The 15,514-nt window shown below is 36.6% G+C and overlaps 1 protein-coding gene across 10 annotated transcripts in view; it reads left to right on the forward strand.

The window, feature by feature from the left end:
- The window catches only part of LOC145674353 (uncharacterized), a 67,208-nt gene extending 56,245 nt beyond the window's left edge, over positions 1–10,963 (forward strand). For all 10 annotated transcript variants that reach the window (XM_081744293.1, XM_081744297.1, XM_081744302.1 and 7 more), the window contains 2 exons: positions 3,568–3,667; positions 8,852–10,963. In XM_081744293.1, the coding sequence (XP_081600419.1) occupies positions 3,568–3,660 (93 nt within the window). In that variant the 3' untranslated portion in view covers positions 3,661–3,667; positions 8,852–10,963. The remainder of the gene's footprint in view (positions 1–3,567; positions 3,668–8,851) is intronic.
- Positions 10,964–15,514: the final 4,551 nt, after the last annotated feature.

A 15,514-nucleotide genomic window follows, 5' to 3' on the forward strand; every position in this document is an offset into this window, starting at 1 on the left:
TAAATCACGCATACACAATCCAAAAATACGTATTACATTAATTTTCAATGGGCGTGCAGGGTATAATTCTCAAATATGCTCTCAACCTGAGTTCTCAGATATACCCTGATTTCAAAAAGGTCTAAAGTAAGCAGGAGGTAAGCCGTGACAACAATCGACATCCAGTGCTTCGGAGGGAGGTTGTAAGTGTTAGGAACCGGCAGCTCCATGTTTTTTTGTGTTCGGAATAACATGTGATGCGATGTATTTCCTCACGGTATATTTCCCGTTTTCTTCACTTATAAGCGTGAAAGGAAACATCGCAGCATGCTTTTCCCCGAGTACGGGAGACCGTGCTGTTGACGATCCTTAACACTTCCGACTTCGCCGCAAAGAATTCCGTGTTCACTGCTGCCAAGTCTTATCGTTTGCCTACTTTGGACCAAACATAAAGTCACAGCTTAGCTCAAAATTCGGTTGATGGCATGTCTGGGAATTTCACCCTGCAGGGAATACTCTGCAAACCCATTGAACATTAATGAAATATCCTTTTTTTTTATTGTGTATGCGTGACTTCCTTTACGCTGATAAGGACCACCACTCCACGATTTCTCAAATTCGAAATAGGGAGTTTGAAAATTTGGTTTTTTTGCGATTTCGGACAGCCCTAGCTCTGAAACTATGCAGTTTTCCCACAGGTCCATAGGAACTTTTTGACTTAGTTTGATGTAAGGAATCACCTCTTACAGCAGTTTGTCGATGTAGTTCATTAACACCCTGTATATATATATATATATATATATATATATATATATATATATATATATATATATATATATATATATATATATATATATATATATATATATACAGTGAAACCTCTCTAAAGCGGACAGCCGTGGGGAATCAATAATTGTCCGCTATAGAGATGTGTCCGCCTTAGAGAGGTTTTGATATTTTCTTACGTAAATTAGTACAGAAGGTAATATGCAATTAGTAACAATACTTTTGGATGAATCATGTATTCACAAATATTACCAAAATATTACTGCACCTGTGTTGTCCTCTGCTGTCCAATACTCTTATGTTCGAGGCACACGATGGAAATAAGATGTTACAGTTCTCTGCACTTTACACTTACGTTTACAGTATGTCGCTTTAATTTGTGGGTTAATTGCAGTCCATTAGTGTCTTTTTTGTGACAATATGCATACCCGCGGGCAAAAACTACCGAACTTGTCTTCTGCTTGGTTAGAGATTCCAGCAGGACAGTAGAATAACGTGTTATTCCAAACGGCGGGCAACTTTCTATCACTTTTGTGTCTAAAACAGCTTGAGTGAGAGTGGAATGCAAGCAAAGGACATGAGAGTGTTGTTAAACAGAGACTCTTCGTCTGGATTACTGAGTAGACAGTTGAGGAGGCAAAATGTCACAATGCTTTCTTAGTGACATGTATGAATTACTAAAAATGTATTTTTACAATACTTTTCAACTTAGTTATAGAGCAAGTGCCCGTAATACGGAGGTGAATAATACCTATAAAGAGCAGAAAAGACTGTATCCGTGTCCGTACTAGAGAGTGTCCGCTTTAGAGAGGTTTGCCAATATGTTTTATCCTATTACAGTGTTTGGGGATTACAAAATATGTCCGTTACGGGAGGTGTCCGCTTTATAGAGGTGTCCGTTAGTAGAGGTTTCACTGTATATATATATATATATATACAGAGAGAGAGTGAGTGAGTTAGTGAATGAATCAATCGTGGGTCCGATCGACTCGCTACTGGTGCCTTCCGTACTAGTCCCGTTGCCAACCTTTATGTTGAAGCCAACGAACCATCGTTTTCATATCGTCTTGAGAGACTTCTCAATTATTCCGCACGTGTGCGCTGTATTCCTGACCACCCTTGTGCGCTGTATTCTCTCCGTGGTGGGTAAATTTACGAGTGTTATGCTGACGTCCTCGCGTTACACGGCCATGGTATATTCGTGCGTGTGAGTGTGTTCTCGCTTGACGATCTTTTGTGACCCTCTCTCGTTGCTTCATTTTTATGCTGTATTCCCATGGCTGCTTTGTTCACCAATACTCGATTGCCGCTTCTCTTTGCATTCGAAATAGCGCACCAGTTCTGAGGTATACCAGCAGGAGTTCGTAGCATTTTTGGAGCAGTACCCCGATTTTAATGTGTTCTGTACGGATGATTCTAAGGATAGGAATTCTATGGGCTTTGCCTTTGTCACCGAAGAAGACCGTTTAGAAATCAGTTTTCATCGCCTGTGTCAAATATTTGCAAATTAAGCTTGCCCTCGACCACGTTCTTACACTTTCGTTACGTCGCGTGCTCGTTTTCACCTGCTCTCAGACCGTAATTCTGAGTGTGCAGAATGTTTTCAGCTACCACGCTCTCGCTTAATACGTTCTTATGAGGTGCCATCTGCTATAGTAGCAGAGTTGTCTCGTCGTTGTCTGCTGGGTACCGGATCATGTTTGCATTTGGGTAAATGAATCTTCTGACACAACCGCCAAGAACACGCCTTCACCGGGATTGCATTGGGCAGTATCTTCCTCGCTCCGATCTCTGTAGCTATTTTCACACCTTGATGCGCTCTCATTGGCAAGCAGATTAGGACCAGGCAAATGAAAATAACGCAATTAAGCCCCTCCGTGGAGAGTGGCAGACATCCTGTTGTCCTACTCACCAAAATCAAGTGATCGTGGCGTGTTTTCGTATCGGACATTCTCGTCTGATGCATAGTTAGTTGGTGCGCTGTTTGGACCGTCCGTATTGTGGAGAATGTATTGTCCCACCGAGTATTCGGTATAATCTTGTCAAATGTTCTAAATACTCGGATGTCATGGAACATCACGGTCCCCTTGCAGTTTGTGTTTGAGAAATCGTGTTTCAGTTTAACGTCCCACGGTTATGCCCTTTAGGCTAAGGGAGAGCAGTTGTGCGGATCGTGACGTGGGCAAACGGCCTCTTTGCTGACGTTCGCATTAAACCATAATCATTAATTCATTCATTCTGTTCAAGGTAATAAATAAATGAATAATATGCTGAAGAAATCATTTTAATTCGGAATATTTTTGCATCGATTTCGTAATATTTATCACCGAATTCTGCAAATCTTAAGCCGCATTTCCAAGTTCATTTTTATCACAAAATTAGTCTTCCTTAAAATACCCTACCTGATAAATGAGAAGCACCGTCATGACACTTACATCGGGGTCTTTTTTTCGTGTTTAGCATTTACTTCTGCTTTTACCTTATCTTGCATTTCCTAAGGTTTAGGGCACCAGTACGATAGTTTCCGTACACATTGTCATTGTTCTCATGTTGTGATTCTATTGGACCTTGAAGCTTCAGGGTGCACAATGGCTTAAAAGTATAACTTTTTCCATCTCTAGTGCGAAGAGTCATAGGTAAAATCCTATGCTTGTGATAGGCAACATTGTGTTGTTTGTTTGAATTTTATTAGTACATCAGTATTATATTAGTTATCTGTCTTATTTCTTGCTTAAAAACGTATATTCAGAAAACGTAAAATTTCTTTTTTTGTTAACATTATTCATTTTATTTGTTTTTCAGGACATTCCCTTTCATTTCGAAACTCCTTGGATGATAGTTGTGATTGTAGTAGGCTTAATTATTGGAATTTTGCTTGGGAATTTTGTATTATAGGTATATGGTAAGTACCTTTTGTTTTAATTTTGCATAAGAATTCTTTTTCTTTCATGGTTTATCTTTTGGATAATTCAGGCATTATTTATAAACATTAAAATTTAAATTGTTTTTTAAACTCCCTAGTTGTCTTTCTATACGCTTAGAACAAATTTATTTACGTTTCCATCAAATTGTGTCCAGAAGTACTCAGAGCCGGCGAGAGGGGAGGGCAGGAGGGGCCAGAGCCCTGGGGCCCAGGGCCCCAAAGGGGGCCCGGCGGCCGAGGATAAAAGAATTACTAAATGTTGTATATTTTTACTTAGTTCGCTTCCAATCAGTGCGCTCTTTGTGTAACAATTTTTGTGTACTGTAGTCTTGCAAAGAAATGACAGGCGACCAGATCTAAGAACAAGCAGCTGCACTAGTCCAGCGATACCCAAAAGATTTAGGAGATGATCTTTCTGATGAACTGCATAGCCTGAAATTGATATATTCGTCCAATTTTGGTGAGAAAACGCTTTCAACGCTCCTAAATAACATCAAAACTTTGAATCTAGAAACTTTATTTCCAAATCTGACAGTGGCCCTTCGTATATTTGCCCAATCTCTGCTACCGTTGCTAGTACAGAGCGCTCTTTCTCTCTGTTAAATAGAGTAAAAAGATGTTTTACGCTCTACAATGTGTCAAGACAGATTATCAAGCTTAGGCTTGTTGGCAGTGGAGACAGAACTTATCAAGTGTACCAAACTGGATGCTATCATTGATGAAATCGCCCTGAAAAAAAGCCAGAAAGGGAATTTTGTTGTAACTATACGTAGAAAAGGATACATTGTAACTGTAACAGTTGTCTAGTAGTAATACATATAATAAATTTCTCCTACAGACAATTACTACTAATATCACATTATTAATCACACTATAGTTAATTTGAGCAATATTTCATTGAAGTAACTAAATTAGGCCTAATGCCTCATGTCTCTAGTTAAGGAAGACTAATTGCATAGCTTACTTCTATATAATTATTTATAGCAACAATTTGTGCAAAGATAGTACAGGGTAAGTTGGATGGTTGAGAACATTTACTTTCTCAACTTTTATTAACTATTTAATACTTTCTTTTTGTATTTCCTTCACAAATTAGTTTGTTTTGAGCATTTGATTGAGCATTAGAGGAGAACTTTTGCTATTACAAATAGATAAGTTACTTTTTTTTCTATATTTTGATATCATTGTATTTATATATATAATTTTTTTATTCATTTTAGTTTTGAAGTCTTCAAAAATCTTAGAACCAACAAGTATAGGGTCTAAACAAAATCATAAATAGTGAATTAATGAAGTTTTTTTTTCAGCGAACAGTGAACATAGGTTAGGTTCAGAGTTCTTATTATTCACTTATTTGGAGATATAGCAATACTGTTTAACATGTAAATTAAACGCGTTAATGGTCTAATAAAGAGTTCAAAATAAGTCTTAATGTTCATTTTAGTTTATTTCCGTTCAAAGTGGTAAATACGTAAAAAGTCATAAGGAAACATGTCAGGGGCCCGGGATTGCTCAGCCCCGGGGCCCGCGACCGCTCTCGCCGGCCCTGGAAGTACTAATACTTTCGCGTTTGCTGTAAATTCATACTATTACTTGCAAAACTGCCTTATTAATTGATTGCAGGGCTTCATTACTAGGTTTGCTCCAAACTATGGTAGGAAGTCCGTGTTAGATTTCGATCAGCAATTATCATCTTGTAAAATTTCTATCAGCGGCTCCAGGCTTGTTGAAACAAGCAGAATTTGTTAATTTTGACGCACATAACAAAATTCCATTGGGTTCGTTAACAATTCAGTATTTTAGACATCGATTAGATTTTCAAAACTGTTCGAAAAAGTATAAGATTAATATATAGTATTGAAGGCATGGAGACACAGTGATAGAATGCTCACACTGGTGTAAAGAGTCCCAGGTTCGACCTCAGCCTATATGGGTTTGTGGTGGACATCATGTGTGAGCTTTCTCGGGGTTCTCCTACATTCTCATTCCACCGGTTATTTCATAGTCATTCATTTCCATTAATTATCCTTCGGGCAAATAGGTAGCCTAAAGGGACCTTAAAAATTTCATAATAGCAATTCCTACTTCTCTACGAAAATGACCTTGAATAATCCAAAAATTTTGACGGGTACATTTGGAGAACAACTTAGACTAAAACTGTTAACATCGTTTCCCACCTTTCTTTGGTAGCTCAGAGAGTAAAGGCAAGAATCTGGTATGCTGAGGGTGGTAGGTTCGAATCGAGCTGAGGGAACTGCTTGATAATTTTAATAGACCGGTCGAGTTATTTAAGTTAATTGCCACAAGGATTGTTTAATATGATTGACTAAGTATAAAGTAGATTGCAGTGTATCAATGAAAAAAAAATCCTTGGATATTCATCTGAGAGAAAAAGAAATAAAGACCAGTGCTGACTCCTCAGATAGGTATCCGAGATTTATACTCAACGAGGAGTTTTGCTGCCATTAGTTTTTTTTTTTCTATTAATATACGTGTGTGTAGCATACCTATGTTATATTTCCTCTCTCCCATCTTTTCCTCCCTCAAAGCTGATTCAAAGGATTAAAATACCCATTGTATAACATCACTCCTCCTCAAGCAAGCAAGCAAGCAAGCCAGCCATATATCCAAAGCTATGTAGGGAGACATTTGCCTTACTATGCTATGCTGGAATTTGCTACAGTAGAAGCTACGCTTTCGGGCAATCGTTCGGTCCCGTAGGCTTCATATCCAATACAATTGGTGGTTTAGAAAGAGGATTTACTAGCCAATTAAGTGGTTTGAATTCGTAAGCAACCGTCTTTATCCACTGATGTCGTATTTTAATGTAACTTCAAATATGTTTCCATATCTGAATTTGGTACAAAGTGGAAATGTTTGCAACAAATTGTTATCCACTTACCGTGCGTTCACAATTAAAAATCAATCAGATGTAGTTGCATTGTAAGTTGAAATTCCTGTTTAGAAAAGCAATTAACTATCGTTAGCATTATTTGAACTTTCAAATTTACTGGAATATAGGTTTGTGCAGGTAATCGCCAGCGACATCGATTTCTGTATAACTCTGGGAAGTGGGCGTTCAGGTGTGTGCATTTTGTTGTCAGATATCGTCTAGCAAGACATCAATGAGGACTTAAATTGAAAACAGGGGACCAAACAAAATTGGGCCGGGCTTTCTCACTCCTTCGAGATCAGCACCCTTGATAATCTCTACAATTAATCATCTAAATAACATGTGTTTTATTGTGATTGATGTGAAGATTTTCCGCTTCGAAATCAAATCATGTAACTAAACATTAATTCTTACATTTGCCTCGAAATTTCCAACTTCAAAATATTTAACTTTATGATGGAGCCTATGAAAGTCTGAACCTTTTAGAAGCATAGTGTATTGACTAGAACATTGATAACGTTCAAAGTCAAGTATGTCATACTTGAGGAATATATTCCGTAATATTCTTATATGTAGGGTGTTAATGAACTGTATCGACAAACTTTAAGAGGTGATTCCTCACATCAGAATAAGAGAAAAAAAAAATAATATGGGTCTATGGCGAAAAGTGCATAGTTACAGAGCTAGGGCTGTCGAAAATCACGAAAAAGCCAAATTTCGAGAGGCCCTATTTCCAATTCGAGAGACTGTGGATGGTGGTCCTTATCAGCGTAAAGGAAGTCACGCATACGCAATCCAAAAATGCACATTTCGTTAATGTTCAATGGGTGAACAGAGTATTCACTGCGGGGTGAAATTCCCAGACATGCCATCAACCGAATTTTGAGATACGCTCTGACTTTATGATTCGTCGAAAGAAGGCAAACGATAAACTTTTATAGCAGTGATCATGTAATCCTTTGGCGCAATGTTGATGGTGTTAAGGATCGTCATCAGCACGTTTTCTCGTACTGCGGAAAACGTATTATGCGATGTTTTATTTCACGCTTATAAGTGAAGAAATGGTGAAATATACCCTGACGAAATACATATCATCACACGTTATTCCGAACACAAAGAAACATGGAGTTGCCGGCTTCTAACACTTCCGCCTTCCCTCCAAAGCATTGGATGTCTATTGTTGTTAACGTTTACCTCCTGCCTACTTTGGACCATTCTTGAAATCAGTGTATATCTGAAAAATGTATTGAGAGCATATCTGAGAATTACACCCTATAGGGAATACCCTCTACACCTATTGACAATTGATGAAATATGCACTTTTGGATTGTATATGCGTGGCTTCCTTTACCCTGATAAGAACCACCATGCATAGTTTCTGGAATTCGAAATAGGGCCTCTTGAAATTTAGCTTTTTCGCGATTTTGGACAGCCCTAGCTCTGAAACTACCCACTTCTCGCCATACGTCCATATGAACTTTTTCTCTTATTTTGATGTGAGGAATCACATCTTACAGTTTGTCGGTATAGTTCATTAACACCTTGTATATATATACAGAGTGTAAAGAAAGGTTGCTTACAACGCTTGAGAGGTGATTCTACAGATGAAAACAAGTAAAAATGTCTGTGTAACACAATGTCCATCTCGGCCTCCTAACCGAGTCACGGATGTCCAAAAGGGTTGGAAAATGAACTTCGAAGGCTAATTCTGGCAAAGCGACAGGAGATAGAAGGGCGGTGTTAGGCGGCCCACACAGAGACTCAACATGGATTATCCAAAGATACTAAGATTAGATGTGTATAAGGCAAGCGCAAGGGATTCCCCAAAGGATGCGAAGCATGCCGCGGACGTTATGAGGGCAAAGTGAGGTGAGAGGATGTATGTCCCTTGCGCTCGCCTTGTACACATCTAATCTTAGTATCTTTGGATAGTCCATGTCGAGAGCCTGTGTGGGCCGCCTAACACCGCACTTCTGTCTCTTGTCGTTTAGCCAGAATTAGCCTTCAAATTTCATTTTCCCACCCTTTTGGACGTCCGTAACTCGGTTAGGAGGCCGAGATGGACATTGTGTTACATAGATATTTTTTACTTGTTTTCATCTGTAGAATCACCTCCCAAGCGTTGTAAACAACCTTTCTTTACACCCTGTACATGGGGGGTAAGTATGAATGTGTATGTGTTTGAGACTGTGTTCAGGTCGGTAGGTGAGTTTGGAATAAACTGTATTATATTTTCTACTTTTGTCCTGAATCAAGGATTTGTTCTTCAGGTTATCATGTTCCACAAGGCAAGTTTATTGGTATTGCAGCGTTTCCAAGATCGAATTTAACAGAAGCAGCTTGAGAGCCAACGTGTACGAGTGTTTTATATGGAGTGCTGATTGAGCATAGTGAAAAACAATTTATATTGAACAACAAATTGTTTTAAGTGTTATGAGAACAACAGTTAATATGAGTGAACTTAAAATAGTGAGTGTAGTTAAATAAAATTATGTACATACGTGTTCAAGGAGTTCTTTTTTTAAAAATTTATTCCAATATAATTTTGTTAAAATAAGGACTTTTCTCACACATTTTGTCTGATCTAAAATTAATAAGCAAATAGTATTTCAATTATCTCTATGTAATGTTTGTTTCAATAAAGTTTATGTAATTAAATTATAAACATAACCTAATTTAGTTAGATATAATTACAGTGAAATTATTTTTAAGAACTTTTATTCCGAGAGGGAACAAATAATCAGATATAATTTTGTAACGAGGACTATACGGGCTCGCCTGTAAAATTATTTTTTTTCAAATATCCTGCAAATATAATAAAAACTTAAAGGAACTATCAACAAGATAGTAAACTACCGCAGGGAAACGTCAATACTCGTGGTGTACTTTTTCCATGAATTTGCCCAACATGATATGATCCTAGAAATTTTATCTCTTATTTAATAGAGGTTGCATTTCTGCTTCAACAAAAATGGCATGTGTTTTTACTCCAATTTCTTTTTACCTAGAACAAAACCTGAATGTTCGATGTTTTAGTACATGTTGAAATACCTTAAGACTGTGAATAGTGTAAAATAGTTTTGAAAGTAAGTGTAACATTGTAAATAAGCTTAAAATACAGTTTGTCTGTAACATTCCATCATCCAGATTACAGTACGTGTAAAACTTTCTGTCTACTACGGAACACATGCAAGGTACGAAATGTGAAGAAAGATCTAAATTTTATTTTAATATGAACTTAAGGTAACTACTATTCTCGTTCTGAATAAAGGGGACTAGTACAGTGAATGAAACAGTTAAAGAAAATTTTCCCTGATTGCCAACATTAATCGTCAGGTGACCTTATCACGTGGTATGACATCATTTAAGACCGCTCGTTCATGATTTTGAAAGGGATACTGTGGTTTAGCCTTAATTTTCGGAACGGATACATGGGACCATCCCTTTAGTTTTGGAAATAGCCAAAAGGAAAAATTTGGTAGAGTAGTATGTACCTCTGGATGGTTGAATGGCTCAGTGCGTTACCTTCAATGGCAGGTTTTTGACTTCTTTGATAAGGCTTTATTGCATTGTGGGCATATGAGTGAGTGCACGGGTCTATTCTGTCATGGGATACGGATACCACGGTCTGCAACCCTCTTAAATTTCGTAAGGGGTACAATGGATCACCTTTAAATTTTGAAATTTACAAAGAAAACATAATTGTTCTCTGTAGCTGCCATACGTAACTCTGTTAATTTGAGTGGTCTGATGTCGCCTTTTGTGTGTAGAAAATTGCCGTAAATATACACGTAAGCAATACGTCTTAGCTTTTTTTTTTAATTATTTTTTTTTTTAATATATAAATAGGCTTTGTTACAAGATATACGGTATACCTTGATACATCCCTCTTAATTTTCGGAAGGAGTACACTGTCTTCATCCCTTAAGTTTGGAAATTGTTACTAATTAAAAATGTGAACTATTATCTATACTGAGATACGTACATCTGTAAATTTTGTATGGTTTTGCTTGTCTGCTTTCATGCACATAAAATATTGTCGGAAATGCTTTTTACCGTTCGAATGATTTTTGTTACAACTTATTCTCTAAATTGCGGGTTTATTGCAATGATCATATGAATGATTGCATGCATTATTCTCTTTTTTGTTATTTTGTGCACTCTTTTTAAATTTATTAAGGATAAATTGTTAAAAAGTAAAATTTGATATGTTCTATAGAACTATTATATGTAACTGTGTTATTTTGGGAGATTACTTAGTCTTTTGGTAGTGATAAAGGTGCCATAATGAAAACTTACGATGTCACAATCTATTTGTTATTGTCAAGTTGACGAGATATCTTCGGATTGAAATTGAAATAAAAACACTTAGATAAGTATAATAGTGTTTTATTGACTTCTCTTCCTGATCTATTACACTAAGATGTTTTATAGTTATTGTTATTTAATCATACACACATTCGTGTTCACAGGGATATTCATGAAGTTTTATTTACAAAATACACTTGTTTCTTGTTCTCATCTCTGGTTCTTTGTTGTTGTGGTGATTTGTTTCCAGGTTATATAGCATAGCTCTGGTTTGCAAATCTCCATATTAGGAGTTCTGTAAAGAGAACGAAAAAAAAAAAATATTTTAGAAATGTTTACTGTTGAAGAAAACGAACCATGAATTTTCATAGATTAATATTATACATATGTGAAACATGTATTGCCGTTGTCTACGGTCATTAACGAGGGGTACCATCTTGAAGTTCACGGAGCGATTTTTCTTGGACTTTACATCATCATAATAATAATAGCCGCATGCTGTTGATCGTAAACTGTGTATTTCTATATTACTGTATTGATAATAAATGCAGTGAAGCTTTAAGAATACAACATATAGTACGTAAGGGGGAAGACAGTAACAGTCTAAATATTCTCCGTGGCATTAGTTATCGGTATAAAATGGAATTCTATGGCTATAGAAATATGGTCGCTACAAGTAAAACTGGCAAAGATGAAAGTAAAAATGTGGCAAGTTCAAATCCAAACGGAGCCGCTCTCCGTCACACAGGGGCGTTAAGAAAGAATCTCTGAAGAACAACAATAAGGTACTAAAATTTTAAGTAGTTGTTTTTACTAATAATAATTACTTTTAATTAATTATTTATTTTTTAATGTAAGAAACAGTTAAGTACTATCTGTAAGGTGTTCATAAGCAAAGTCTTTGCACTAGAATAGTAAACATTGTAATAGATACACAGTCGTGATTTTTAAGGATTTATGTGCACAAGAAGGTGGAATTGTTCTGAATGTGATTATGGAGAAAAATGTAATGTAGAACAGATCACTGAGAGAGAGTTGAGATTGAAATAAAATATATACATTAAAAAGGAAGGAAATAAATTATTCAGGACATTGTTTGAGCAGAAATGGTTATATGAGGGATGTAATATAAAATATGGTAACTACAAAAAGTAGAACGGAAAGTCAACCGTGTGAACAATATAAGATGGAGATAACTTTTACATCAAAGGAACAGATTATTGGAGGAAAGTAATGCATGCAAGCTTGTACATTTGTACAAATACTTGTCAATGATGGTAGAATACTTCTGATGATCTATTTTCGGTGGACGTTTTCTAAGTAACAAGGATAGAACCTGAAACCAAATAGACAAGAAAACACGGTATTAATGAAATGAGAATGGATTAACCCGTCGAACACAAATGCGGGTTAAAAATTGTCCACACTTTTGGTAGGATAAGAATTTTTATGGATATTTCTTTTAGTATCATGTCATAACTCAAGTTTTGTGTCAAAAATAATAAATTTTATATCCTGTTATAACAACCCAAAATTTTGAAAAAGTTTTCCTGGTGGTCATAAAGTACCCTCCCTTGCTGGAACGTGTTACCATAATGTGCATGAGGGTATTTCCAATTAAAGTTACTACAGGTACAGCTGACGCAAAGCGTCTTGCATCTTAATGAAAAAGACCTGTTGTTTTCAGAGTGATTCTATTAAAAGTGGAATCATGGGTTATGTGTAACACCACACACAAAGAGAGGGTTAAAAATGTTCACCACGTAAATCACTATCTGTCCTAGAAAATGTAATATTATTCACCATTTTGTGCCTTCAGTTATCATGGTTTATAGTTAGTACAAAATAAGGAAGAATATTACATTTTCTAGGACAAAATAATGATTTATATGGTGGACATTCTTAACCCTCCCTTAGTGTGAGTAGTTACGCGTAACCCCTTGGTGTACGTAGGATTAAGGGGGATGTCCGTGTTTTGGCCGCTTACGAGAAATTTGCCAATCCATGGATTTGCTATTGCTTCCAGCGATAGATGTGGATAGAAGTTCAGCATGTCGGTGTTAATTATCCCCCTCTAACTTGCCATTCCCGCGTATGGCGTGGGCTCAAATTTTTAGCACGGCTGTAAAAGTGTTTGTACCATTTTCTTGGAAACCAGTGAATGGATTCGTTTAATTTTTATACCACGCACCCTACACTAGCTGGTAATGCTACCGAACTAGGATTATTTTTCTAGGTTACATACAAAACCAATAATTATTTTTTAAAAAATCGAAGAAGTTTGATAGTCATTTTTTATATTCACCAAAGAGTTGATTTGATTTTGAGTTTAACGTCCGTTTCACCAGCGAGGCTATATGAGACGGGACCTACTGATTAACGTGGAATCCGAACCACATGAGCACCCACCGGGAATCGGACCCGGGTTTCCTACGTCAAAGGCGCGTGCGCTAATCGTTTAGCCACGGAGGAGCTTTATATTCACCAAAGAGTAATTGAGAGAAATAAAAGAACTATGCTATAATTCTAGTTCAGTAAATAGAGGTGCGTATAAGTAAGATTTGCGCGAAATTTGGCTACCTTAGCATTAATAGTTTTTGAGGAAATGATACATGCATGTCCAAAAATGCAATTCTAAGAAATTAAGAGTTTAAAATTTACAATGGATTTTCATCAATAAGGCGGACCACAACATTCAGAGAACACATAGCCATATTCTTCGTCTTCAGCTGTGTCTTCTATATCCTTCCTACACCTTCTTTTCTTCGATCTTGATTCCTTGGTGAGCTTCAGGATTCCCAACTCAGCTTTTCTTATACGCTTTTTGTCCATGTCCTGCAGTAGTTTGGAGGTGTAGTCACCGCTTGAAATTCCCATCTTCTAAAGAACACCAGTTATTGCTTTATGGCTATTATTAAAATACTCAACAGCTTAATACACTGCAATTTGTACGAGTTTAGAACACGCAAATGCAGTTTTTGGGCATTATTGCCGTATCTCTGCATTGAAACTTTCATTGGGGTTCTGTTTTTCCATGCAAACATTTTCCCACAAGGGCGAGATCCGCAAGAACTCTGTAGATAGGTATGATAGCATCAATCACTGGAGCAGGCAATGAATGCTTATGTTACCAGTACTCACATTCCATTTCATACGCAGCCTGTTTTTCGTTGGTCATTACCAGTTTCCATGGAACGTACGGTTTTTGAAAGCTCCTTTGCATCTTTCCTTTTTTAAAAAATGATTACTGATAACACATAAAACCGTTCTTGCTTATACGGCTGTCTCCTTCCACTCAATTCTGGCGCGCTAAGTTTACTAACACAAAAGAACTGTAAACGTAGAACAGTAAACACCAATAAGCAAAATGATGTGTGTATTCTTTCTGGAACGACAAAGAAAAAATATATATTTACTACATTATTACTAAAGAGTGGGATGATCAAAGAACCTGGCATGAACGTCAAAACTGAAAATAGATATATTTAAGCCTGAAAATACAACGGAAGTACATAATAATTTGCATTTCTCGAAGGGAACCTGATGTCGTAAAAACATGAAACTTCAAAAGACCGTAGATTCTAAAAATGATGCTTTTCAAAAATCGAAAAATTTTGACTCCAAATACGGTCATTCCCGCTTTAGGTAACATTTATGGATTAGAATTCGTGTTCACTGGTGTAGGCTTGCCAACTATTAGTATATTTTCTGGTGTATGAGACTTCTTTTCGATTTTCTGTAAATAAGCATGAAAGTTAGTTTGTAATATTCAACCGTTACATAAGGCATGGTGGTAAGTCGCTTATTTCTGGTACACAGCACTGATTCGTTCCTAGGTCATCTGTGTTTCTGATAAATAATGCGTATCTGTTAGGTTTATTAAGTTTCTCCCGTTTCCTCTACCTTTCTTATTTTATCACTTCTTCCATTATCTTTCATCACATTTATCATGTCTTTTTCATCTTACACAAATTTATTGTTCTTTCCTTCCAAATGTTTTATTTTCCACCCAAATTTACCACTCAGCCCCAAATATATCATTCTTCCCTCCCAAATTTGCCATTTTCCACCCACATTTACCTTTCTTCTGCAAATTTAACTTTCTCACCCAAGTTTACCACTCAGCCCTCGCAAATTTGCCATTTTCTACCCAAATTTATCATTCTTCCCTCTCAAATTTACCTTTTTTCTGCAAATTTAACTTTCTCCCTCAAATTTACCACTCAGCTCCAAATTTATCATAATTACCTCCCAAATTTGCCATTTTCCACCCAAATTTAACTTTCCCCTCCAAATTTATCATCCTTCCCTCCCAAATTTTTCCTCTCCAAATTTAACTTTCTTCCCCAAATTTACCACTCAACCTCTAACTTATCATTATTCCCTCCCAAATTTGCCATTTTCTACCCAAATTTGCCTTCTCCAAATTTAACTTTCTCCCCCAAATTTACTACTCAGCCCCAAATTTATCATTCTTCCCTCCCAAATTTGCCATTTTCCACCCAAATTTACCTTTCTTCTGCAAATTTAACTTTCTTCTTTAAATTTACCACTCAGTCCCAAATTTATCATTCTTCCCTCCTAAATTTACTATTTTTCACCCAAATTTAACTTTCTCCTCTAAA

This window comes from Thermobia domestica, chromosome 17, assembly GCF_964235325.1.
Source record: "Thermobia domestica chromosome 17, izTheDome1.hap1.1, whole genome shotgun sequence".
NCBI lineage: Eukaryota > Metazoa > Arthropoda > Insecta > Zygentoma > Lepismatidae > Thermobia > Thermobia domestica.